Source organism: Erinaceus europaeus, chromosome 9 (assembly GCF_950295315.1).
Source record: "Erinaceus europaeus chromosome 9, mEriEur2.1, whole genome shotgun sequence".
Taxonomy (NCBI): Eukaryota; Metazoa; Chordata; class Mammalia; order Eulipotyphla; family Erinaceidae; genus Erinaceus; species Erinaceus europaeus.
This window is the reverse complement of record NC_080170.1, coordinates 106,681,270-106,707,129: the sequence shown is the minus strand read 5'-3', so window position 1 is coordinate 106,707,129 and position 25,860 is coordinate 106,681,270. Positions and strand designations below refer to the sequence as shown.

At 36.5% G+C, this 25,860-nt stretch overlaps 2 protein-coding genes across 6 annotated transcripts in view; both read left to right on the top strand.

Moving 5' to 3' along the window:
- The window catches only part of OSTN (osteocrin), a 388,295-nt gene that overhangs the window by 143,232 nt on the left and 219,203 nt on the right, over positions 1-25,860 (top strand). The gene's annotated exons all lie outside the window — the stretch shown is intronic.
- Positions 1-25,860, top strand: part of CCDC50 (coiled-coil domain containing 50) — a 103,685-nt gene that overhangs the window by 38,761 nt on the left and 39,064 nt on the right. The window contains exons 6-12 of one of the 5 annotated variants that reach the window (XM_060198504.1): positions 1,171-1,698; positions 8,426-8,541; positions 8,902-8,946; positions 9,057-9,161; positions 11,504-11,583; positions 16,537-16,643; positions 19,926-25,492. In XM_060198504.1, coding sequence (XP_060054487.1) covers positions 1,171-1,698; positions 8,426-8,541; positions 8,902-8,946; positions 9,057-9,161; positions 11,504-11,583; positions 16,537-16,643; positions 19,926-19,960 — 1,016 coding nt within the window. In that variant the 3' untranslated portion in view covers positions 19,961-25,492. Of the gene's footprint in view, positions 1-1,170; positions 1,699-8,425; positions 8,542-8,901; positions 8,947-9,056; positions 9,162-11,503; positions 11,584-16,536; positions 16,644-18,687; positions 25,493-25,860 lie in introns of those variants that run through there. The other 4 variants (XM_016185695.2, XM_060198503.1, XM_016185696.2 and 1 more) reach the window with 4 other exon arrangements.

Sequence of the window (25,860 nt, the reverse complement as noted above, 5' to 3'; positions counted from 1 at the left end):
GCTAAATTTTTTCTTTTTTTTTTTTTTAAATCACAGAAAGTAATTGTTTCATTTTGTATTATGGAATATAAATTTGATCAGAAATTATGAAGATCAATGCATTCAGAGACTTCTTGGGAGACACATTGTAATTTAGATGTAATGTTGAACCAAATTTCCTTTTCTTCTAGGAAGTTCAGTAAAAAATAAATTGAGGGAGTCGGGCTGTAGCGCAGTGGGTTAAGCACAGGTGGCGCAAAGCACAAGGACCAGTATAAGGATCATGGTTCAAGCCCTGGCTCCCCACCTGCAGGGGAGTCGCTTCACAAGCGGTGAAGCAGATCTGCAGGTGTCTATCTTTCTCTCCCCCTCTCTGTCTTCCCCTCCTTTCTCCATTTCTCTCTGTCCTATCCAACAACAATAATGACAACAATAATAACTACAACAATAAAACAACAAGGGCAACAAAAGGGAATAAATAAAATAAATATAAAAAAATATTTATAAAAAAATAGATTGAATATTTGAGTGGAAGCTTATGGTATCCATGATCTATTTATCAAATCATCACCCACTCAATCTATTCCTCTCCTAGATTAACACCAGTAAACCAACCAAAAAAGAAAACCCCCAAATAGCAAAAATATTGATTAAGAAAGCTGGTAGATCATTATTTCTTTTACATCCCATCAGTTAAGATCACTTTTTCACATGCTAATCATTTCCAAGAGAAATCTGTGGAAGATTCATACTAGAATCACAAAACTCCATTTTCCCCCCATTGTAAGACTCCCTCAAACACTTTTTCTTCTCTGCCAGTTCCAAATTGGCTTTATAAATAAGTATTCAAGCAAATTTAGTATTTAATGCTGTATTTTTGTTCTTGGCAAATATTAGAACTACTATGTTAATTGTGGCCAGTCGTTTATCAAGCTCTGCCTTTAGATTTATGTTATTTGATCTTACTTTAATTGTGTGCCTTGTTGCCTGTGTGCACAAAATCCTCCATGCATTCATGGGTCATTCCAGTAAATATACATCCCCACTTTTCAATTTACGAAGTTGAAAAAGTAGCCTTTTCTGACTTAAAATATGTTCAATTGGGGCCTGTCTCTCCCGTATGTAGTGAATTTATCCTCTCATTAAATTAATCTGCATTTCTGTTTCTCACATCCCATCACTTCCACTAAGACCAGCCTAGGTCAAGGAGGGCAAGGGAATTGGGGTCTGCATCCCCAGAGTCTTATAAATTCCAGAGTGATCAGAAGATTGTGAAGCAGAGGAAAGAGAAGTTACAGCATCCACTGGAGAAGTTGGAAGAACTGGAAGATCGCTGTTCTTCAGAAGAACCTCTCTTGTCCTCTGGTGGGGACAGCACGAGGGACTACTCTCAGATTAACAGTGAGCTGCACTCAAGAAAACAGCCTAGTCAAGAGAGGCCCCGGAGACCTCCACTGCCCAAGATCAGTGGTGAGGTGTTTCTGAGTACTGGATTGGATGATTGGGAGGCTAATAGTAGCCACAGAACTCGGAATAGGGGAAAACATTCTAGACACCAAGAACAACTTTCACCCAAGTCCTCACAGAAAATTGGGCTTCACTACAAAGAAACTGAATATAGGAGGAGCCATGGGCAAGGTGAGCACAAAGAAAGGAAACACAGGCCCAGGACTCCTCCCTTCTCAGAGACTGAGAAGTGGCTCCAACAGCGTGACACAGGTAATAAAGGACAGTCTTGGTGAAAGTCCTGGCATCTTATATACATACAAACAAATATATTTAATAGGCATCTTAAGAAACCTGTTCTTTCTCTTCAATAGTGCTCATGGCTTTGAGATAATCCAGGAGAAAGATATTACAAAAGGTATTCGCTTAATATTACATCTGTGAAGAAGGAATATGTTTGTACTTTTATTCGTTTTTTTCTTTTAAGAGAATACACTGAAGCTGGCAAAATAATAATGATAGTAATAATCATCTATATAGGGTACCTGCTTTGCCATTCTTGCAACCCAGGTTTAAGCCACAACTCCAGTGTGTTGGAAGAATCCTCAGTGCTATGGTATCTTTTCCTCTGATTCTCTGTTTGAAAAAGTCAATCCAGAATGGTAAAGCATCAGTAATGACAGAAAGAGAGGAGAGAGGAAGAGAGGAAAAGACACACACACACACACACACACACACACACACACATACACACACACACAGAGAATACATAGATATGTTGGAAAGTTCTTCAAGAATGATTTCATTCATGTGGAATATAGAGAATTAAACATACAAATCAGGGGAAAGTCAACCTCTAAGACTGGGAGAATCATAGTGGTTATCTATGGGGGTGTACAATGAGAACAGAGGCCTTTGGTGATGGCACTGGTGAAAAAAAAGATTATATGTAAACCATTACTCAATGAATCTCCAAAGTTAAATAAAATAAATAAATATGGGGGAGGAGGAGAATTTCTTCCAGTCCCAGATGGCACTGATTATGCCAGCCCTGGTAGTGTGTGTGTGTGTGTGTGTGTGTGTGTGTGTGTGTGTGTGTGTGTGTGTGTGTGTGTGTGTGTGTGTTTGATTAACCAACATCATGTATCAGATATTTTGCTATTTAAACAAAACTCACGAATTTTGAGTTTTTATTCTGTGTTCCCAAAAGATGTGTCGGCTCTACTGTCATAGTTTTTACCTTAATTAGATGACTGAAGGGCTGGAACACTAGATTTTCTTGAATTTGTCTTTGCTATCTATGAAGTAAGTAAGTAACCTTGTAAGACAGCGTATTTCTTAGCCCTAAATTCATTTTTGTCAGTATCAACTGGACTGTTTGCTAAAATTGTTGATCTGTGTCTTGTATATATTATCCTAATGGTGTATCTTGTGGCAGGTTGGGTTTATTTGTACCTAAAGATGATCCTTACCTAATTAAAGTCTGAAAACTATTCCCTTAGTGGACTTTCTATGCTCTAAACTTCTTTGATTCTACATAAAGTATTCTGAGGTCCCAATGTCAGGTAAATTCACGTCACTTGGGGTGAATATCAGATTTAAGCCTCGAATTTCTCACGTCACTCGGGCTTACATCTTATTGTGTTTCTACTATGATTAAGCACTAGTACTCTGCTAATCTTGTTGGAAACTTCTGTGGTCATGTTTCCCTTGTGATTGTGTCATTAGAAGTCATGTCAGCACTCTGTCTAGTATTGAAATTATTGACAGACTATATTGATCTATCACACTGTCTTTTATTAAAATAACTGGCCATAAGTAAACCAAAATTTAGTTCAGCAAGCCATACTAAGCCATGGCAAATATTCTTACTTGAGCATCTGTGTTGTGGGACTTACTATTGGATCTGAATCTGGATGGGTAGTTCATAGAACCAAAAAAGATGGAAATGTAAATACATCATTGCAAATTAGGTCTGAACAAAGCACAGTGGGAAATAGAGGAAATGATATAATCTCTCTGGTGGAGACTTCATGAGACAGTACAAAGGCAAGTTGGCAGTTCTATCAGTGTGGGGGAAGAATGGTGAATATGACAAACTCTACTGTTACATTTCTGTCAATGCAACCTTAGGTGTACTCTGAGGACTGGACATCTTAAATAATAAACATCTAACTGCTGAAACTGTAGACAAATGTTAATTTTGTTCTTCCAGTACTACAATATATTTTTTAAATGTAGTTAGATACTTAGATGGTTACAGTGCAAATTCTAACTCATTTTATATTTAACTTAATATATAAAATTGCCCTTCCCAGTCCTTCTTTACCCCCTGGAATAGATGAGAGGGTTATATATATATAATATAATTATTTATGCTTACATCTAGTCTTGTAGTTGTAAAAAGCACAATTCCATATATATTGAAGCACTTTAAAGCATTTATTATTTTCCCTACTGTAGCATATTTATTTTAAAAACTTTTTAATTAATTTTTTTTTGTTATAAAAAGGAAACACTGACAAAAGCCATAGGATAAGAGGAGTACAACTCCACATAATTCCCACCACCAGAACTCTGTATCCCATCCAATCCCCTGATAGCTTTCCTATTCTTTACCCCTCTAGGAGTATGGAATCAGGGCCATTATGAGATGCAGAAGGTGGAAAGTTTGGCTTCTGTAATTGCTTTCCACTGAACATGGGTGTTGACAGGTTGATCCTTACTCCCAGCCTGTCTTTCTTTTCCCCTAGTGGGGTGGGGCTCTGGGGAATCAGGGCTCCAGGACACACTGGTAGGGTTGGTTGCCTGCCCAGGGAAGGCCGTTGGGCATCATGGTAACATCTGAAAGCTGGTGGCTGAAAGAAGAGTTAACATACAAAGCCAAACAAATTGTTGACTAATCATGAACCTAAAGGCTGGAATAGCGCAGATGAAGACTTTGGGGTTTCCGTTTTGTAGATAGTTAGTAGGCCTATTTTAGTCATATTCCAAAGGGCCCATGACTATACTAGTTTTTTTTTTTGTTGTTGTTGTTGTTTGTTTGTTTTTGTTTCATTTCGTTGTTGTTTTTTTTCTTTTTTTCTTAGCTTGACTTCTGATATGCAGGTGAATCCAACTTATTGTCTGAGGAGATGATATCATGGCTAGAAAAAGGACCAGAAAGCTGGATAAGGAAAGAGAGTAGCTACCAAATATGGGAAAGGTGTTTAAATATTATTGACTATAAATCCCATTGATTTGATCTGGGCCCATATTCAGCTTAGGAGCCTATGTGACCTCTGTATCCCTATAGATCTGAGCTCACATTCCGTGGTCATGAGTAGGAACATTCCAAACTGCCTCAATTTCAGACCCATCTTCCTCAGGTGGAACATAGAGTATGTTTTCCAGCCTCCCTTCAAAGGATGGAACATTCTCTACCATTGTTGATCCATGTTGAAGGCAAGGTCCTACGGGGGGGGGGGACACAAAGGGGTCTATTGTGTTGTTCCGGATAGAGATGACCGGCAACAATAGAGAGGATGTATTCAAAATATAATTATATATATATATATATATATATATATATATATATATATATATAATTATATTATATATATATATAACCCTCTGGATATATATATATATATATATATATATAGTTATATATATATATAGTTATATATATATAACTAGTTTTTACCTGGAGGTAAAATGGATGTATTCAAAAGGTCTAGGCCCATCATGTCTGTTTGGGAATCTCAGGACTCCCTGACTAGGGCCCCAGCTGATGGGGTGGCCTGATAGTGACTGAACAGTCATCCTTAAAGCATGCCAGTCTCTTCCCCTTATTTTGCAGTCCTTACTTTGATAAGGTTAGCTTTGAAGTGTTTAATTTTAAACAGTGTGTTGCAAGACTGAACATTTTTTTGCTGGCTTTTACAAACTAGTCTTGTACAAAGACTCTTGTTAGGCAGTATTTTACCTTATTCTATCAGTGTTTACTCTACAGTAAGTTTATTGGTGTATTGAAATTTCAGTGTCCTCAGGCTGGAAGGTGATAAATGGAAAAGCACAAGTGAGAATATTAGATTAAGAAATGGATTAGAGCTTTTGAAAATATGGTTCACCTAATTTCTTGAATTCTAGTTTTTATGTCATGTTTAGAGTACCAAGAGGAGGGCTCCCATTTACTTCATTAATGATGCTTAGAAAAAAAAAATAGGGGCCAGGTAGTGGCGCACCTGGTTAAGCGCACACATTATAGTTCCCAAGGACCCAGGCTCTAGACCCTGGTCCCTACCTGTAGGGGGAAAGCTTCAGGAGTGGTGAAGCAGGGCTGCAGGTATCTCTCTGTCTCTTTCCCTCTCTGTCTCCCCCTCCTCTCAATTTCTCTCTGTCTCTATCCAATAATAATTTAAAAATACTTTCAATAAAAGAAAAAAAATCTATCTTATGTAATTATAGACTTGCACTGCACTATTTGAATTTCCTTATTATGTACTTAAGAAATCTCTTTTTGCCTCTGGTACAGAGGATACAACATTAAATGGACAGCCCTGCGAATCCAAAAATAATTCTGTTTATGCAACTTCCAGTGATACACCAAGCATTTAGAGAAATTGTTTTCTCTCTATTTAGTTTCACTGCTGAGAAATTAAGCCCTTAATACTTGTCATACTATATTAAGCCTGTTCATTTGAATGTGCTGTGTCTGATTTAAATACCATATTCTCAAGTTAATTTTATTGTATAGGATAGGAGGCATGAGAGTGAAACGTTTGGTGCCTTTAAGTTCTGAGCACGTACCTCTGTGACATTTCATTCTCCCACTGGATGGCAGAATCGAAGGAGCAAGGCATTACCTGTGGTTATTCTGTCCTCACCCAGATTTGGGCTGCTCATTGAAGTGTCACTCATTTCATATAAGCTATTAACTTCTTGGCGAACACTTTTGTCCATTTAACGTTGTCTGGTGTCAGTTTCTCTAATTTCACTCATTTTTGCTTTCTCTGAAATCTTCCTTTCTAGTTGCAACCAAATTAACCAGTCATAATTTACGAAGGTTTATGCTGCATTGAAATAGCCTGTTTTTGGAAGTCTGCCACAACTTATTTGCTGCCATACACTATTAAAAAGTCTGGGTTAAAACTAGTGCAACGCAACATAAGATTTACTAGCGAGAGAGATGCTGTGAAGTTGAAGTGGATTCTGAGTAATCAGTTTGTAATCTGAAGAGCCTGATTTTCTTATTTGTGGCAAAGATGGTTGAGTATATGACTTTGAGATTTCTCACAAAGTAAGCTTAAAAAACCAAAAAGAGAGGCTTCACATGAGAAAGTAAGCAATCTTTATTTTCACATAATTTAGTTGTGTACTCTTCTTACCCCTTTTCGTGTCTTAAAGCAAATGAATCAAGTGTAGTGAGACCTTTTGATAAACATTACTTTAGTATATGCTTATTTTGACAGGCAGAAACAATAAACTAGTCGTGTCCACATTATTTGTAAATAAGAATTGATTGTTAGGACTTGAGAAAACTCAAGAACATCAAGCCCCCTCCTCCCCACCTTCAGGGTGTTGCTTCACAGGCAGTTAAGCTGATCTGCAGGTGTCTGTCTTTCCTCCTCTCTCTCTTCCCCTCCTCTCTTGATTTCTGTCTGTCCTATCCAACATCAACAGCTATAACAACAATAACAACAGCCACAACAAGGGCAACAAAATGGGAAAAATACCCCCCAGGAGCAGTGGATTTGTAGTGCTCCCACAGAGCCCCAGTGATAACCCTAGAGGCAAAAACAAACAAACAAAAAACTCAAGAACAAAAAACCTGCCAGTGACTTGGGAGGTTTGCAATGGGTAAATCACTGGACTTGAACACGTGAGTTCCTAAATTCTGTCCCTAGACCCATTATAGGGTCTCTCTCTCTCTCTCTAATAAATAAGGTTTTAAAACAAGAAAAAGACTTTTAAAAGTTTACCAAAATAGATCATACCTAGCTACTTACTTAAATTACAATCACTGGGGTTTCAGACAAAGATTTTTAAATTTAAAACACCCTGTTATTGTAGTGTATAGCTGTGGCTGAGAATCACTGATAAACATAATTCTAAGTGGTTAAGAATACACATATTCTTCCTTCAATAATCTGTTTATGGAAGTCACTTTCAGATGGCCAGTCTTGTTCCCGGAATATTTTTCTCCCTGAATAGAGTACGTCCACACTGGAGAATAATTGTAATGGATGAAAGGCACAGCAAAAGAAGCACAATTTTGAAATAGGCATAATTATGTGCCACTTAATTAAAATTATGAAAAATAATATATCTGTTTATAAAATTTCAAAGTAGAAAAACACAGTCCCCCTACCAGTTGCCTGCATTCCTCTCTCTTGCAAATAACAGAACTCTAAAATCATTGTGCCCCTTGATATTTCCTTCATATCATCTCTAAAAATCTGCCAATAGTATTAAACTGATCTACAGCAAGTGGGTTTGTTGACCTCTTAGCAGACACCATGGCATGACCACCGGTTGGTTCACAATCCTAGCACATCAAGTGCAGGTGTTCTCTTTTGCTCTGAAGATGAAGGAATAAATGAATAGAAGCCTCCTGTCCTCTTTAGCATGGTCTGGTTAGGCTCCTTAGAAACTCCACCTCTTGAAATTTTATTTTCTCCAAACTTGAACTCTGTATTTCAGTAACTTAATCTCTTTTTTTTTCTCACTTCCTATTTTACAAAAACCTTGCTTACAGTTTCTTGTATTATTTTCTGTTGATTACAAAATGATAGGAGATGGGAGATTTTACCCCCACAGGTTCTGGTGGGACACTAAATGTGTGAGCATGTCCAGTTCCATGGTGGTGGTGGTGGGGGGGGGCTCAGTTGCATGTTGCACTGAATGTTGGAATGGAAACAGTATTGTTAGTGTTAAACATTAAAGGAACTGTCTTTATCATAAATTTCACATTTCCAAAAGCAAACTTTGTTGCATTATTACACTGACTTTTTGCTAGGAATGAAACCAAGAGGAATGAAAGAAGCTGTCTCTACTCCATCAAGAGTGAGCCACAGGGACCAAGAGTGGTATGATGCTGAAATTGCCAGAAAACTGCAAGAAGAAGAAATTTTGGTGAGCATGTTATTGCAAAAGTTCGGATGAATCATGAGGCTCTGTGTGTGTGTGTGTGTGTGTGTGTGTGTGTGTTTGTCCATCCAGTTTTACTTATTGAATAAACATTAACAACACAGCTTCAATCCCAGTTTCTTCATTATTTATATTCTGATAATATCTTAAGAATCTGCCCTGAATTTTTATATATAATCCCTTCCATGAATAGAAAAAGTATACCAGCAATGATCATTAACTTCAGAGATGTTATAGCAACCAGTTTCAAAGGTTAAGTTTATTTTTGTGTAAGTCTTTTTTTTTCTTCAGTTGACAACTTGGATTTCCATTATATTATTATTTTTTATATTTTCTATTCTGTAGGCTACTCAGGTGGACTTGAGAGCAGCTCAAGTAGCCCAGGATGAGGTGAGTTTATGTTAGTTACTGAGTTTGCTTTCCAAGTTGTTTGGAAATATCTTAGTAATTTTTCCTGCCTGTGACTTTGTGATCGTCGATATTGACTTCATTTTCTTTAGGAAATTGCTAGACTTCTAATGGCTGAAGAAAAGAAAGCTTATAAAAAAGCCAAGGACCGGGAAAAATCATCTTCAGATAAAAGAAAGCATGACCCTGATTGGAAGGTAGGGTCCATTTTCTTTAGTTGTTATTACTTATTTATTTATTTATAGATGGATTTACTTTACTTGACCTGCAGTGGAGTTGCACATGACAGAGAGAAGCCAGAACACAACTGTGGTACATGTTGCTCTGGCATTGAACCCAGGGGCCTCAAGTACGCAAGTCCTAGACTGTTAGGAGGTGAGGTATTTTCCTGACCATGTGTTATTTTTTTAATAGAGATAAAATTAGAACTGAAGAAGTACTTTGAAACTAGGTTGTATGACAAAGTTAATGTTTAGTACTTTTTATTTGAACAGATTCCTCCCATGGGCCTCTATTCCTCACACAGTCTTAGCATTCATTGTGAAGTTAAAAGAGGCAGAAACCATAATAACAGCATTGTGCAGCCATTTCATATTCCTCAGTTACCCAGCTGTCAGTCCAAAATAAATGATAATATTATCATAATTATTTATACTTACCTCCCTCTTTTACCCTGTCTTTAAAACTCACAGGAACAGCTGAACAGCAAACATGAGGTTTTTGGATTTGAAAATAACTTAAGTTCAAAAACATGTCTAGACTGTAAGCTTAAGAGAGAGGAAGTTAGGATTCTAGTTTTATGCTGAGTAAGTCAGGATAATGTAACAGTATATAAATAATTAGTTTTCCAAGAAAAAAAAAATCATGTGTATTTGTGAGGGAGAAAAGTGAGCATGCTCATTTGAGAAACATACAGAAAATAGAAAAGAAATGTCATTGGAGTACATTCTGAATATGCTAATTAGAAGAGCGACTCTCAGTCGTGGACGGTTCGGTTCTGATGTGAAGTCTCTACTGACCAGTTCTGCTCAGCCTGGGTACTGGGTCATTTGTAATGCAAAAGCATCTGTAAAAAGTCTGCCTTGCACTCTAGAGGGAAAATAAAAACTTAAGTATTTGTAGGTTCAGCTAAAGCCCAAAGAATATAATAGTGACTTCCCCAGGGAGGGGTTGTCACATCTACATGCCACAAACCTCAGTAAGCAGCCAGTGTTTTGTTTGTGTGTGTGTATATATATAATCAAGACCATAGGATAAGAGGGGTATAATTTCATACAATTCCCACTACCAGAGTTCTTTATCCCATCCCCTCCCCTGAAAGCTTTCTTTCATGTTCTTTATGTCTCTGGGGGCATGAACCCATGATCATTTTTAGGGGTGCAGAAGGTAGAAGTGTTTTTCTTTCTTAATTCTAGATAGTTGTTATTACTGGGACTTCACTCCAGTTCAGCTTCCAAAGAGAGAAAGACCGAGAGACAGAGAATGACAGAATACCAAAACTTCATTCAGGCTTGACTGGAACCTAGGTCATGCATATGACAAAGCTAATGCACTACCTCGCTGACCCAAGAGTCTGCCTCGGTTTGGACCAGACAGAAAGGAGACAGAGTTGTATGAAACTGTGATTATTTGATTTCAGCCTTCTTAGTAATTCAAGATGTTTTAAAACAAATTTAATTAATTTTATAAGAATTTCCAAATTAAGCCACAAACAACTGTCCTGAAGTTAATCAGATCCTTTAACTCAATTGTGAAGGAAAGAATAGTTAATTTTAGGGATTATATATCAGGAAAGTAAAACAGGGTACTGATACATGCTGTCTTGCTAGCATGTATCAGTACGTCTGTGATTGTTCGATTATGTAGCTAGTTCTGGTACAAATCCTCTCCTGGAAAAGTTGAGTTGAATGTTTCTTCATTTAAAAGATCATTACATACAGGGACCGAGCAGTAGCATACCTTGTTGAATGCTTATGTTAGTATAGTGCGCAAAGATCCAGGTTCATGCCCATAGTCCCCCCCTACAGGAACTTCATGAATGATGAAGCAGTGTCTCAAGTCTCTCTCTCTCTCTCTCTCTCTCTCTCATTCCTTCTTCCCTCTCAATTTGTTTATCTTTATACAAAATAAATAAAATATTTTTAAAATTTATTACATCTAAACTAGATGTTCAGGAATAAGTTAAGAGTACAAAGCTAGATTTCATAGATTGTGAGAGTCTTATCAGTTTGTGTTAAGTAATATATAACCATGATGTTAATAATGGGTGATCAAACACAAAGTTTGTAGGAAGGACACAGCACATGCCTGTGTTTAGCCGTTTACTTGACTGAACCAGCAGTCACCAGCATACCTTTGTGAATTATTGTTTGTTTGTTTGTTTTGTTTATGTCTTGAATTTGAATAACTATAATTTAAAATGTTTTATGTTGCTCACCTGGATGTAAAGATCTAAAATTAGTAAAGTGTAGCATGGTTTATTTTCTAAACTTATTCTTTTTGCTTTGTTCTCTGTATGTGTTTGTCTTAACATCTACAGCCAAAAACAAGTAAATCAACACACTCAAAGTCTAAAGAGAGTGATGAACCTCAGCGTTCTAAAAATGACAGGCCAACACGGTAAGATGACAACTGAAAAGCAGAGTAAGAAACTTGATTTGGGGGTGAATCAGGCAGCTGTGCTTGCCTGAGAGATAAATTCTTAGTCTTTTTTTTATTATTATTATTAGATAGGAAAGAGAGAAATGGGCAAAGAAGGGGGAAATAGAGGTAGAGAAAGATAAACACCTGCAGACCTGCTTCATCCTTTGTGAAGTTTCCCTGCTACATGTGGGGAACAGGGACTCGAACCCTGGTCCTTGTACTTGGTAACATGTACACTTAATCGGCTGTGCCATCCCCTGGCCCTCAGGTGAATGTTTATTATTCAGGTAGGATATCCAGAAAATCTGCAATTCTGAGGTGCTCTTAAATCTTGCAGAGTTATTTTCATCTTTCACTTGGGTTGAACATATATATATATATATATATATATATATATATATGCAGTAAGACATGGGATTTTACAGAAACAGGTACATAAGGAAAGAGGTTCTTTTTGTTAAAACCATATATATATATCTGAATTCTTATCCTGCACAAAGAAGGATGAACTTAACCATTCTTCCAAGTAAAATCTCAGGCTTTATATTTTTTACTATATTTCACAGTTTATATGTGTGCGTGACATTTGCACATGCTTAAGTTCATTTCTGTGTGAATCTCAGCATCCTAGTTAAATACTTATTTGAGTCAGTGTAGACTATTGTAAAACCTCTCTAGGTCAAAATACTGTGACTGTGGTATATGTGTTTTTATTTACTTCTCTCAGACGTTTGTTATAGTTATGGAGTAACTTCTGTCTTTCCACCATACTTCCAAATACAACTAGAGTAGGGAGAGAAGGGGTGTTGTGCAGTGACACACCTGGTTAAGCACACGTTACCATGTATAAGAACCTGGGTTCAAGCCCTGGCTCCCCACTTGCAGTAGGCAAGCTTCACTAGTGGTAAGGCAAGTACTGGAGGTATCTGTCTACCATTCTGTCTCCCTTTCTCCTCTCAAATTCTGTCTGTCCTATCAAATGAAAAAGAAAAGAAAAAAAGGGGGGTCGGCTTCCAGGAGCAGTGGCTTTGTCATGCAAGCAGTGAGCCCTAGTAATAACCCTGATGACATTTTAAAAAAATAAATTGGGGACCAGGTGGTAGCGCTTAGGGTTAAGCTCACATGGCAGGTAGCTCAAGAACCTGCATAAGGATCCAGTTTGAGCCCGGCTCCCCATCTGCGGGGGGAGGGGGGTTACCTCTCAAGTGGTGAAGCAGGTCTGCAGGTGTCTATTTTTCTCTCCCCCTCTCTGTCTTCCCCTCCCCTCTCGATTTCTCTCTGTCTTATCCAACAACAACAATAGCAATAACAACAAAAATGATAATAACAATGATAAACAGCAAGGGCAACAAAAAGGGAAAAAGTAGCCTCCAGAAGCAGTGGATTCCTAGTACAGGTACAGAGCCCCAGCAGTAACCCTGGAGGCAAAAATAAATAAATAAATAAATAAATAAATAAATACATACATAGAATAGGAAGAGAAACCATTAAATAGAAAAAGAAAAAAAATAACACTAAACCTAACATTTTGAAAGCCTTAAATTTTTATTAAATTATTATTAAAATAATGAATTTTGTTCCTGATTATTATTAATATACATTTTTTTTCCTTTATTGCCACCAGGGGTTATCACTGGAGCTCTGAGCTTACATATTGAATTCACCATTCCAAGCTACCATTTCCTTTTCTTTTCTTTTCTTCCCTTTTCTTTTTTTATGGTTAGAGAGAAATTGAGAAGGGATGGGAGAAAAAGAGGGAGCAGGAAAGAGCCCCCATTGGTGAAGCTTCCCCCTGCAGCTCAGGACCAGGGCCTTGAACCCTGGCCTTTGCACATGGTACAGTGTGTGCGCAGCCAGCTGCACCACCACTCCACCCATTAGTTTTTGAGTGTAAACTTTACCATAGGACAATACACACTGTTGTTGCCACTCATTGCTTACGCTTAAGTTGATAAAGACTTGTTTCTGTAAGATATCTTTACTGCCACTCATGGCCCACACTTAAGCTAATACTTTTTTTTTAAAAGTATTTTTATTGCCTTGAAAAAAAAACAGACTTAGGCCAGGCAGAGCACCTGGTTAATCCCACACATTACAATACACAAGGACTGGTGTTTAAGTCCCTGGTCCCACTTTCAGGTGGTGAAGCAGGGCTGCAGGTATCTCTCTGTCTCTTTCCCTCCCTATCTCACCCTCCCTTCTTAATTTCTCTCGGTCTCTATCCAGTAATAAAAATAAATCAAGGGGACCAGGCAGTGGTGCTCCTGGTTAACCGTACATATTATAGTGCACAAGGACCCATGTTCAAGCCCCTGGTCCCCACCTGCAGGGGGAACCTTCATGAGCGGTGAAGCAGGGCTGTAGGTGTCTCTCTTCTTCTCTGTCTCTCCCTCCCCTTTCGTTGTCTCTCTGTTCCTATCCAGTAATAAAAGTAAATAAAATTAAAAATGTTTTTAAAGCCATACTTGGTATTTTTAGCTTATATACTTTAAGAAGAAAAAGCTTCAGAAAAGTATATCAGGTTTGTAAAGTTCTTAGGACAACAATATAAACTTATTATATTAAATTGAATCTTATATTACTAGTTAAGCACACATTTATAAGCAGATTTTAGAAACTCCTGGTTTAGTTTTATTTATCTTTAGAATATCCATGTGAAATAAGTACCAGACCTAAGTGGGTTAATAAGTATGCTTCATCAATGCTTTCTTAGTCTAACTAATTAAAATAATCTTTTGGGCTATTTTGCAGTCTTCAAAATTCTGGAATTCATTTAAACACCAGTACCTTTGACTGCTCTTAGGATAGAGCTGCCTAAAAAGGCTATTTTAGAAAATGAAAATGGAAAAATTTCTGGAGTGTAGTAGGTACTCTTAAAATCATTTGACATACTGAAAGAATGAAGAATTAAATGATTCCAAGTTAAAAACATCTACCAGAGAGTTATAAATAGTGATCTATACCTAACAGAACTGAGGTTATTGTCTTTTTGACATTTTTTTACTTTGTAAAACAGTTATCTTTACCTTTTATGGAAAGATTTACATGGAAAAACTAATGGAAAATAATTTGTTGAAATACATTTTCATAGTTAAAAAGGTCAGTCCTATTATCCTGCACAACTAATATCAGAAACTATTCTTTCTAGCTAAAGTCTGTAATTTCTTTTTCTTTACCATGGTAGGTAAGTTAATTCAGTCTCTTGTATAGAAAGAGACATTTGAGAGATTGGAAAACATGGAGCTTCCAGAGTCAAAAGATCTTTTCTGCATTGGACTAATAACAATGGTATAAGAGAAAGATTATGGAGGGCAGCTTCTTATCCCATGGTCAAAAATTAATTTCTTTGTCCACAGTATGTTTTTTTATCTTTATTTATTTTTTGGATAGAGACAGCCAGAAATTGAGAGGAAGGGGGAGATAGGGAGACAGAGATACCTGCAGCCCTGCTTCACCACTTGTGAAGCTTTCCCCCTGCAGGTGGGGACCGGGGGCTTAAACCTGGGTCCTTGCGCACCGTAACATGTGCGCTCAACCAGGTGCGCCACCACCAGCCCCTATAGTATGATTTTTTTTTTTTTACTTTCTTTGAAACTGTAGAAAAGCAGCAGTCAGCTTGAACTAATTTCCAAATCTTTGTAACTGGAAGAAAATACCATAAAAACAAAAAGACAATTCATTTCTGACTTTCATACATAAATGGCTCAGTGGGAAGGCTTAGAAAAAAGAAATCACAGTGTTTGTTACAATCGTACTAATTACACATGGATAATTCATGGGCATTTAAAAGTATATACTAAATACCTTTTAATATTATGGAATTATAGTCTTGGATATTGATATTGTTGCTAATAAAACATAGCTCACCTAGTTATAAACACTGGCTTTCAAGTACAATTTCGTTTGAGCCCAGGCTCTGGAATTTCACCTATGCGACAACTGGGCATATCATTACCTCCGCTAACCCTAATCTAAACTTTAAAAGTTTATGGATTACAGCTGCTATGTTGATTTGTTCTGAAATTCCATTGAGTGTAATAAGCAGTATACTCAATCTCCTTGCAGTGTCAGCCTCTTTTATACATCACTCAGGAAGAGGCTAAGCACTTAAAGACAGGGTGAAAATTATTTTTTATCTTTACGTGGCTGTTCTCATTGCACAGAACTAACCATCATATTCCAGCTTCTTGCAGACTGGATCTGCAATTGCACAGGATATTTAACATGGCTATACCTTTGACAGGGTCTGTTCACAATTAGTTTCATGTTGTAATGCAGAAATTGGGTACAACTGTGTGAAACACAAGAAAGAGGAGATTGTGTTCTTCATCTTTATCAATGTCAAAAATGTGAGAAAAAGTTGTATATCATAACTCATGGGCTAGGAGTAGTAAAAAGTATCTAGTATTTGTGACATTTCACTTTCTTTGATGTGAAAAGTTGGGATGTGAGTTTTTCCTTCTCTAAGCTCTGCTTTGCCACCTAGTGGACTAAGGCATTTTCCCCTAAATTTCCTATGTTGACCCTTTTGTGGTTCCTTCTCTTCTCTATTTTCCCCTTCTTCCCTTCCATAATTTTTCATTATTACTTTGTTCTCTTGTACTTTTTTATTCTTCCCACCCTTCTTGTAGTAGAATATGCTCAAACAAAGTAAATTTCATTAATAGCAATGTTCACATCTCATTAACTTTTGGTTCTCTAGTGCTTAACATAGTGCTTCCCACATATTAGGTGTTGAGAAAAGAAAGACTTGTTTTTGTTGAGTGACATTCGTTAATGAACAGTTAGATAATCTGTTCAAAGTCATATTACTGACTAGGAACTTAAGTAAGAATTCTGAAACATTCTGACTTCATTTCCACACAAAACGTTTTTTTACCATTTGGTTCAGTGAGAAGTAGAATCACTTAATTTTTGACTTCCCTGTAGGCCACCACCACCTACCATGACAGATGCTGAGGATTTGGATTTCACTCACTTTACAAACCAGCATAATTCCACACGTCATTTGCCAAAATCAGAGTCCTCTCATAAAGGTAAGAAAGAGTAATCAAGTTCAGAATCTTTTTTTCTTTTTTTCTTTTTTAAGTAATTCTCATGCTCTGATAGAAAAATCAAATGCTGGCTCACCAGAGTGGGGAAATAAATTATCTTTTCTCTGAGTGGATCAGTAGAGTCGTCTTCAATTTATTAAGGAACAGGTAAACAAAAGTATTTGAAAAACCCCAGAATACAAACAAACAAAAAAACACTTTAAATAATTAAATGTGCCTATATTTGTAATTTCCTCTAGAAACAGTCCAATAGCTTTCTGTGCATTCTTGAAAGGTAGCTGTGAACTCACACAGATTTACCAACCTTTGTTTCTGTACTGGTTCCTTCCTCCCCCATCACCACCACCAACTCTTGACTCTGTTAATTAGTTTTAAAATACATACACAAAATTGCACCTTGTACATAATTTTATACATAAGAAAAATGGAGCACAGAAAATGAGCAAATAATAAGAGAGCTAAGATTAACCAATTCTTCACAGTAAATGAAAGAGTTGAGCACAGTTTATCTTCCATGTGTATGCATTCTTCATATGTATCTTGTGTATTTTTATGACAGTTCATAAAATTAAGATAAGGAAAGGCAGTTTATTTGTTTACTCATATTTCCAGGGCATTTTGCTCCAGGCCACCTTTTTTTTTTTTTCAGACAGACAGAAAGGGAAGGGAGTGCATCGTCACAGCATAGAAACTATCCTCAGGGGAGTTGGGCGGTAGCACAGCGGGTTAAGCACACGTGGCACAAAGCGCAAGGACTGGCGTGTGGATCCTGGTTGGAGCCCCCGGCTCCCCACCTGCAGGGGAGTCGCTTCACAGGTGATGAAGCAGGTCTGCAGGTGTCTATCTTTCTCTCCCCCTCTCTGTCTTCCTTTCCTCTCTTCGCTTCTCTCTGTCCTAACAACATCAATAACAACAATAATAATAACTACAAACAATAAGGACAACAAAAGGGAATAAATATATAAATATTTTTAAAAAATAATAATAAACTATCCTTAGTTGTGAAGTGCTCTCGGGTGGTATGTCAGGGACTTGAACATGGATCATCTGCATGGCAAGGCCAGGCACCCTACCTAAGGAGTAATTTCTTCAGCCCTGTGTGTGCGTACGTGTAGAAGGGACTTTGTGTATGTATAACTTCACTATATATGTTTTTTTTTCAATATTTTTAATTTTATATAGAGAGAATGAAAAAGAAAGGGAGAAACACTGCAGCACTCAAGTTTCCTCTGGTGCCATAGCACCTCCCATACAGTGTCTCCGCCTGAACCCGGTCCACATAAGTGGCCTCAGGCCCTCCATGTTGAGCTACCCCTCAGACCCAAAAAGATAGTTTAATTTCCATATATAAAAATGGAATTGATTTTAATGTTGGCTTTGTCAGGGTCATTAAGTAAAAGACAGGAGTAAATTGCAAAAGACTATACTAATCCCCATTAAGTCTTATTAGTTTTATTATATATATATTTTCTCTTTCAACATTTTAGATATGTTTGTATCCTTTCTCAATTCTTTTCTTTTTTTTTCCTTTCCCAATTCTAATGGCAGTCTTCCAAAATTTAAATGGCCTTTTCTGCATTCATTATGTAGTATCAATTTACAGGTGCGACTCCTCTAATTAAATCTGAATTATAAAGGAGGGTGCTGCTGATTACTTACTTATTTATTTTTGTAAGTTCTCCTTCACTTATCTTCCTCAGTTCTGCCACTCACCCATTTGTTGAAAAGATGGGGAGAGGAAAACTGTTAAAGACTGGACTTCTTGTATATTATCAAAACAACCCCTAATCTACCTTTTTCTTTTTTTCAATCTACATCCCTACCTGTCCTTGTCAGATATTTGATACATATCATTAAATTAATATGATGATTTGCTTATAAATATTTTTGCATCAGGAATAAAGAAAGCATGAGCCACTCAAAATGTGTAGAAATAGACATGAATTATTTTGCTTGAGTAGGGATCATCTTTGAGGCTTCCAGTGATTGTATTTAATGGTATTCCTTCTTTTTCCTCCTTCACCAGGTTTCCATTATAAGCAGTAAAAATCTAGACATCTTCCTTGAAAATGGACTCACTGTAACAAATATTACTGGATACAGAGTGCATTCCACCTTAATTTTTGTTTACTCTTAAGTTGGTACTCCAGAGATTTATCTTCAGTTGTTTTTCTGACCATAAACAATTTAAATTCACTTAAAATGTTTTGGTTATTCCTGGTCACTTGGGCAGTATAAGAAAATGTATTTTCTGAATATTGGCCACCTCTGTTTCATATGCTTGCTGGGACACAGTATTTTTTTTTGTGTGTGTAATTTTTATTTATAAAAAGGAAACACTGACAAAACCATAGGATAAGAGAGTACAGCTTGACACAGTTCCCACCACAAGAACTCTGTATCCCATCACCTCCCCTGATACCTTTTCTATTCTTTAACCCTCTGGGAGTATGGACCCAGGGTCATTATGGGATGCAGAAGGTGGAAGGTCTGGCTTCTGTAATTGCTTCTCCTCTGAACATGGGAGAACACAGTATTTTTTTTTTATTTTTTATTGACAAAAAGGAAACATTGACAAAACCATAGGATAAGAGGGGTATACAACTCCACACAGTTCCCACCACCAGATCTCCATATCCCATCCCCTCCCCTGATAGCTTTCTTACTCGTTAACCCTCTGGGAGTATGGACCCAGGGTCATTATGGGGTGAAGAATGTGGAAGGTCTGGCTTCTGTAAGTGCTTCTCCGCTGAACATGGGCACACAGTATTTTTTTTTTTTTTAATTTTTTATTTATAAAAAGGAAACACTGATAAAACTATAGGATAAGAGGGTTACAACTCCACACAATTCCCACCACTAGAACTCCGTATCCCATCCCCTCCCTTGATAGCTTTCCTATTCTTTAACCCTCTGGGAGTATGGACCTGAGGCCATTGTGGGATGGAGAAGGTGCAAGGTCTGGCTTCCATAGTTGCTTTCCCGCTGAACATGGGCCAATGCCCATGTTGATCCATACTCCCAGCCTGTCTGTCTCTTTCCCTAGGGCACACAGTATTTTAAGAGCTTTGTCATAAGGCATTTTCATGAAGTGTGAGATATTGGTAGGTAGGGACTGGACTTTAATTAGTAATTTAAAATACTTGAGATAATCATTAGTATTTAGATATAATACAGAACCAAAAGGATATATAAGAAAAAACTTATTTATACACTAGTATAGGCTCTAGTGATCTATTGAAAGCATCTTTTTTTATTCATCAGGAAAAGAAAAGACAATTACAAACATAATGTATTAAAAAATAAACAGCATACCTAGAACAGAGAAAAGGAGATTTTGGACTACATGCATTGTAGAGCATTATAAAAGCTCTTCTGAGAAAATTGCCTGAGATGTTATCTAATCCTCTCTGCTACTGCTTCTTCATCAGCAAGGGTTTGTGAAACTTTCAGGTAGCATACCATTTATTAGTATTAAAGAAATTTAATCTTTATACAGTTTTATCTCAGGTCTGTGTAAAGTCAATTGAAAGTAAAAACAACTATGTATCACTTCTCGTCTTATTGAACTAATGGAAATGGTGCTGGGAGATGTTTATATAAGCAGTGATGCCACTGGTCTCTTGTAGATTGATCCTTCTGTCTTGCTTACAGCCTCAGTATTTCTTGGCATCACCCTCTCAGTAAATAACCAGAATAACTTGAAGTTAAAGTTCATTAAGTAGTTGTTTATCCAAGGATGAATTGGCTCTACAAAAGAGTTAATGATCCATTGCATTAACTCGTTTGTCCGGATCCTTTAAACCCCTCTTAAGGAGATCTGTAGAGTTTCCATTAGCTTCTAACCTCATAGACATACCCCCTCCCCACTAATTAGGTAACATAAGTAGCAATCAAGATATATATATATCACTTCAGCTTGACTTGCTACTACTTAACTAATTGTATGAATATATTTTTGGCATTTTAGAATAATTTTTGCTTAAGGAATAACATGTACATGACACAGAGACAGGTGTTAGTGCATGTTTATCCCACTAGGAACTATGTATTGTTTGCCTTATCTTCCAAGATAGTCTTTAAAGGTGGCAGTGTTCAAGAAATGTTGTATTGGAGTAGACTCAGGTCTATGATTTCAAGAAAGAGATTTATTTTTTTTTTTTAATTTTAGGAACATGAATTAAGTTTGGGGATGTAGTCATTACAGAGAAGTCAAGGAAAGGGAAAGTAAGAGAATTTTCAGTGACTATAATGAAATAAGTGAAAGGAAAAAAATCTTCATTAAATAAGCACTGACAAAGTGGAGTCCAGGCCTGATGTCAGATTCCAGAGAGTGGCTTCAATATCCAGAGCTTAAGTCTTTGTTGACTACTTAAATAATATATTTTCTTTCTGCCCTGTGATTTTTCTTCATGATTTAAATTTTTTTATGGTAGCTTTATAGGGGGGCAAAAAAAAAAAAAAACAACCACCACATAATGTATTTTTATTTGATAACCAGGCAAATGCACAGCAACATTTGCCGTATTTTTTTATTTTATAAATGTTTATTTTTCTATCTCCTACAATGGTTAGTTTTACTTTGACAGTTCTTCACATTTCTTGTCTTTCATGTATATCACTCAATCATATTTATTATTATAAAGTATCAGGCTACTTAGTATTCTACCAGGATGCTAGCATTTCAGCTGTCTTAGTGTGACTAAAGGTGGTATTTCCTTTGTGGCACCCAGTTCAATATCTGTATTAAAAATGTGTTGATTAGGATTTGGAAATTATTTTGTTTTATTGTTTTGTAATGCGAATACTTTTTAAAAGAGGAATATTAGTAATTCTTTTCTGTGAATAAGGAGATAAAACGAAGTTCATCCAGTTAAGTCTTCTTAGTCTTCTTCAGATAGTGTAATAATTGTATTTCAGAATATAGAAGCAGCTAACAATTGTTTATTAATGGACTGCCAAACATTTTTCACTGTGCTCTTTACTTTTCACTTTTCCTATTTTTATATAAATGTGAAAGAATTTATTTTGTCCATGTTCATACTGCTGAGACACATGCCATTTAATTTCTAGGTGCACAATGTACTATGCTTTAATGCTGTGATGTAAACTCACTCTTCTGGCCTTGGCAAAAATCTCTGTTTCTATACCTCTATTCTGTTGAGGTAAGGCTCTGTTAGCCACAGTATTGCTGAATGAGCACAATATGTTATGGAGCCTTATGTCATAAGGCTACTTGACTGTGTACCCTCCCCCCACCCTAACTTTTATTAAGACATTGCCTAGAAGCAAGGGTAGAGAAGGATCAGGTGAAATATTCTGAGTTGAAAAATGTTGGACTCTAGTGTTAAACCAGTATTAAACATAATTACTTTATTGGGAGGCTGGGCAATTGTTATACATACTTCAAAAATTGAGATTTTTAGAAAGTGGACTTAACATACCATTGATTTACTATTCTGAAGTGACTGCAACAATCAGCAACAAACTAATAAACTGCAAAAAAAAAAAAAAAAGTGTTCTAGTCACAAAACATCTGAATTAAGGTAGATAGGTAGGTAGGTAGGTAGGTAGGTAGATGGATGGATATTCCCAGAAGGAAAACCTTTCTGAATGTCACTGGATAGTTGGAGCTAAGTCAATATATTTTAAACAAACTTTGACTTTAAACCTTCTGTTTCACTGCACTCACTCTAGAAAATTAGGAACCTGACCCATTTTTGCTTTTCTTCTGTACTATTTATTGTCTTCACTGAACTGACTAATGAATAAATTCATTGCTGATTTTGTCCAAACTTTCCCCCTGAAGTCAGGAGTTTCTGGTATAAAAAAAATTAACTTTGAATAGATAATTGTGTTTCTTTAATATTCCCTTAACTTTATCTCATGTCAAATGGTTTGAAACACTTTCTACAGTAGTGCATTTGTCTTATTTTAGGACTGATTTTTGAGAAGTATTGCTCTTGCATAAAGGTTACTTAAAAAACATTCCAAGATGATTCATTCATTCATTCAGTCGTTATTTTCTTGAAAGGTAACTGTGATGACCAGCTATAAGCAGTTTCAGTCTAATAAAATAGAGATGATTAACCCTTATGTAATTCACTTTCTGAAGTACTTGAGGACAGAATAGTTTTAACTCAAGGTTCTTTCTACTTTTGAGAAATCAGTATTATCAATACTGAGTAATGAAAGGGAATTTGTTATGTGTCATGTGACACCATCCTTTAAAACAATTACAAAGCAGATTTTTAAAGTACTTGATTCATTACTTACTGTTGATAATCAAGTAACTATATATAACGGATTTTTTTTCTTCTCACATTTGTGGTCCCTGAAGTTATAAAATCATAGCGGCATATTTTAATGTTACTGGGGTCACATTTTTCTTCTCAGCCCTTAGTAGATAATATTGACACACAGGAACAAATTGGGAATTGTCTTGATAATACTGCATGAGCACAGTGCCATCCATAGTCTTGGTAGTAGTCTCTTTACTCTCTGATAATAAGAGTTTAAGCTGCTGTTAATCCACTTAACTATGTTTTTTTTTAAATTCTGAGCTCTAAATCTAGAAACAAGAAGAAGTGGGTTAGAGAGAAAAATCTCACTTCTGCATTCACTTTCTGATGAGACCTGCTCTTTATACCAGCAGCATCTGTAAGGAGTAGTATTGCCTTAAATGAGTTGGATTCCAACCAAGGTCAACATACTGTATATTCTAAATGTGAATGACTGTCAACTCTCAATTGATTTAAAAAAAGAAAAACTACTGGTGGACCCCAGACAGTCATGAGGTGCTTTAGACCTCTCTTGCTGAAATGTGGTTGACCCATATACACTGGTACACATTTCATTGTAATTTCCCTTCTTAATCTGAGAATGAGTGGTGGCATGACCAAAAAGGCTAGAAGGAGAGCGTAAATTTTGTTCAGATTATTCATATGGTAACTTACTGAATATTTGAGAGCTGACTGTTTGCCCTTTTCTGTTGTAACTATGTAGAAGATATTCCCAAATGTTTTATGATACAGTAAAGTCATTCACTGTTCTATGAAAAAAAAAAAAACACAAATATGTTGGTATAATCAAATTCATGACATACACACAAACACACACAAGACCAATGGAAATAGAGGCATTGACTTGAAATGAGAGCTATATTGATGTAGAGAATGTTTCTATTTTAGTACTTTTAAGAGAAAGATAACTAGATTTTTTTTTTTTTTTGATAGAGAAGAGGCTGGTGTTCTTTAAGGTCATATTGAATGCTACAAACTTAACATAATCATCTTAGTAATCATGTTGATTTGTGGAGATACCTGGTCCTAAAAACCATTTTCTTTCCCTTATATATTTGTTAGCACTGACTACAAACATGTCTGTCCCTAGTGGATTAAATATGTTTTGTGTATTCTTAGTAAACTAGAAAATGTTCTATTCTGTAGTAACTTCATAACATAAGGAGCCAGCACTGTGCTGGTTTCAGCATTTCAGACAGGAATAGAATTAATTGTCTTAGTACCCCGTTATTCATTGCTGAGGTTCCTGTGTAAAGACGAGAAGTATAGTAAGACATGGTAAGTGACATTTCCATTACTAAAGAGCATGGATTAAAAGAAAAAAAATGATTTTGTTGTTGTTGCACTGAATTTCAGACTGTAATTGTTAAAAGTTTCTCACTGTTCAATTTAGTTAGAAGGCTTCTGAAGGCTTCAGATTTTTAAATTTTGAATTAAATTATCCTCTGAAATTCCCATAGGCTATAGCTTCAGCTGTTGCTATAAACTGGAAACCAAATGCCCTCTCTGAGAAATAGCTGTATTTTTCACCTGTCTCTTAAAGGCAACTCAGTATTTAGTTCATGAAGTATTGTAAATAATGAGGTATACTGGAAGATAGCATATAAAATGTTGTTTCAAAAATGAGAACTCTTTAGAATGAGGTTTCTCTTAAGAATTCCTCCCAGCAAAATAATATATTTTGAAAAGGTGCTGAATTATAAAGTACAAGAGTTTGCTCCCTATAAATCAAGTTGCTCAGGAAATTTGAGGTGGGCCAAGTGCTCTCTGGAGAGTGATATTACATAGTGCCCTGGCAGTTTCAGATTCTTCTGGTAAGAACGCTTTGCCATTTGGAATGTAGATATGTTTAAGAAACAAGTGAAATGTTATCCCAAGTGCTCATCAATTTGTATAAGCCAAACTCCAGAGGGGAAGGCAGCTTTGAAATAACTACTTCAAGAAACTGTAAAAGACCCTAATGGAATACAGTTGCCTTTCGAAGACAGAACACAGAGGCCACCTCAGACCACATGCCTATCTAGAGATTAAGTGAAACTGTGAGGGACACTTTGTAGATGCCTTAAAGGTGACATGTTGGATACTGGTGGGTATATATACACCCATCTGGATTAGGCTGATGGAAATAGTCTATTTTCAGTTCACCTTCATACAGCACAGTTTGTTCCTTCTTATGACCTCATTGTGGGAAATGGGAAACATGGTGCTGGGAACTTTCTTCTGTTTTGGGAGGTGAGGTGGCAGTACCCTTAGGCACTTTCCAGTGCTCAAGCCACCCTTAAATGCCAATTACACATCTACATTAATTCATCTATGCAAGCTTGTGTTTTGTGGTTTCTTTATATATTCTGTCCCATTTGATTCCTTAAAGAGCATTTAACATTTATATTATGAATAATTTTTAAGCCAAAGTATTGTTTAAGTCTGTGTGCTGTTTTTTTTTTTTTGTTTGTTTGTTTGTTTTTCTGGATGGTTTGAGGCAAACATCAGTTCTGTCCTTCTCAATAAAGTCATCCATTTGTCAAGTGAGTGGTCTCTGTCTCCTGTTTCCTTTACTGTGGTCAAAGATTTTAAAGTCATGGGACTATTTTTTGTTCATATAACAAAAGAATTGACATTCTTGTGTGTGGGGGAGATGATTGGTGGCTTGGTTGATGTACTTGGGAAATACATAGGTAAGTGAGCACAATGTCAATGGCTGAAGAATCGATGAGTGCAACAGCTCAGACCTTTCACTTTGCCCGATACCCAATGAATTTTGAAAATAGACATTAGTATATATGACATGTTTCTAAGACTGAACTCTTTTAAGATTTTATTAGTGATACAAAATTTTTTTAAGATAATAGGGGTATAATTCCACACCATTCCCACCACCAGAGTTCTCTGTCCCCATT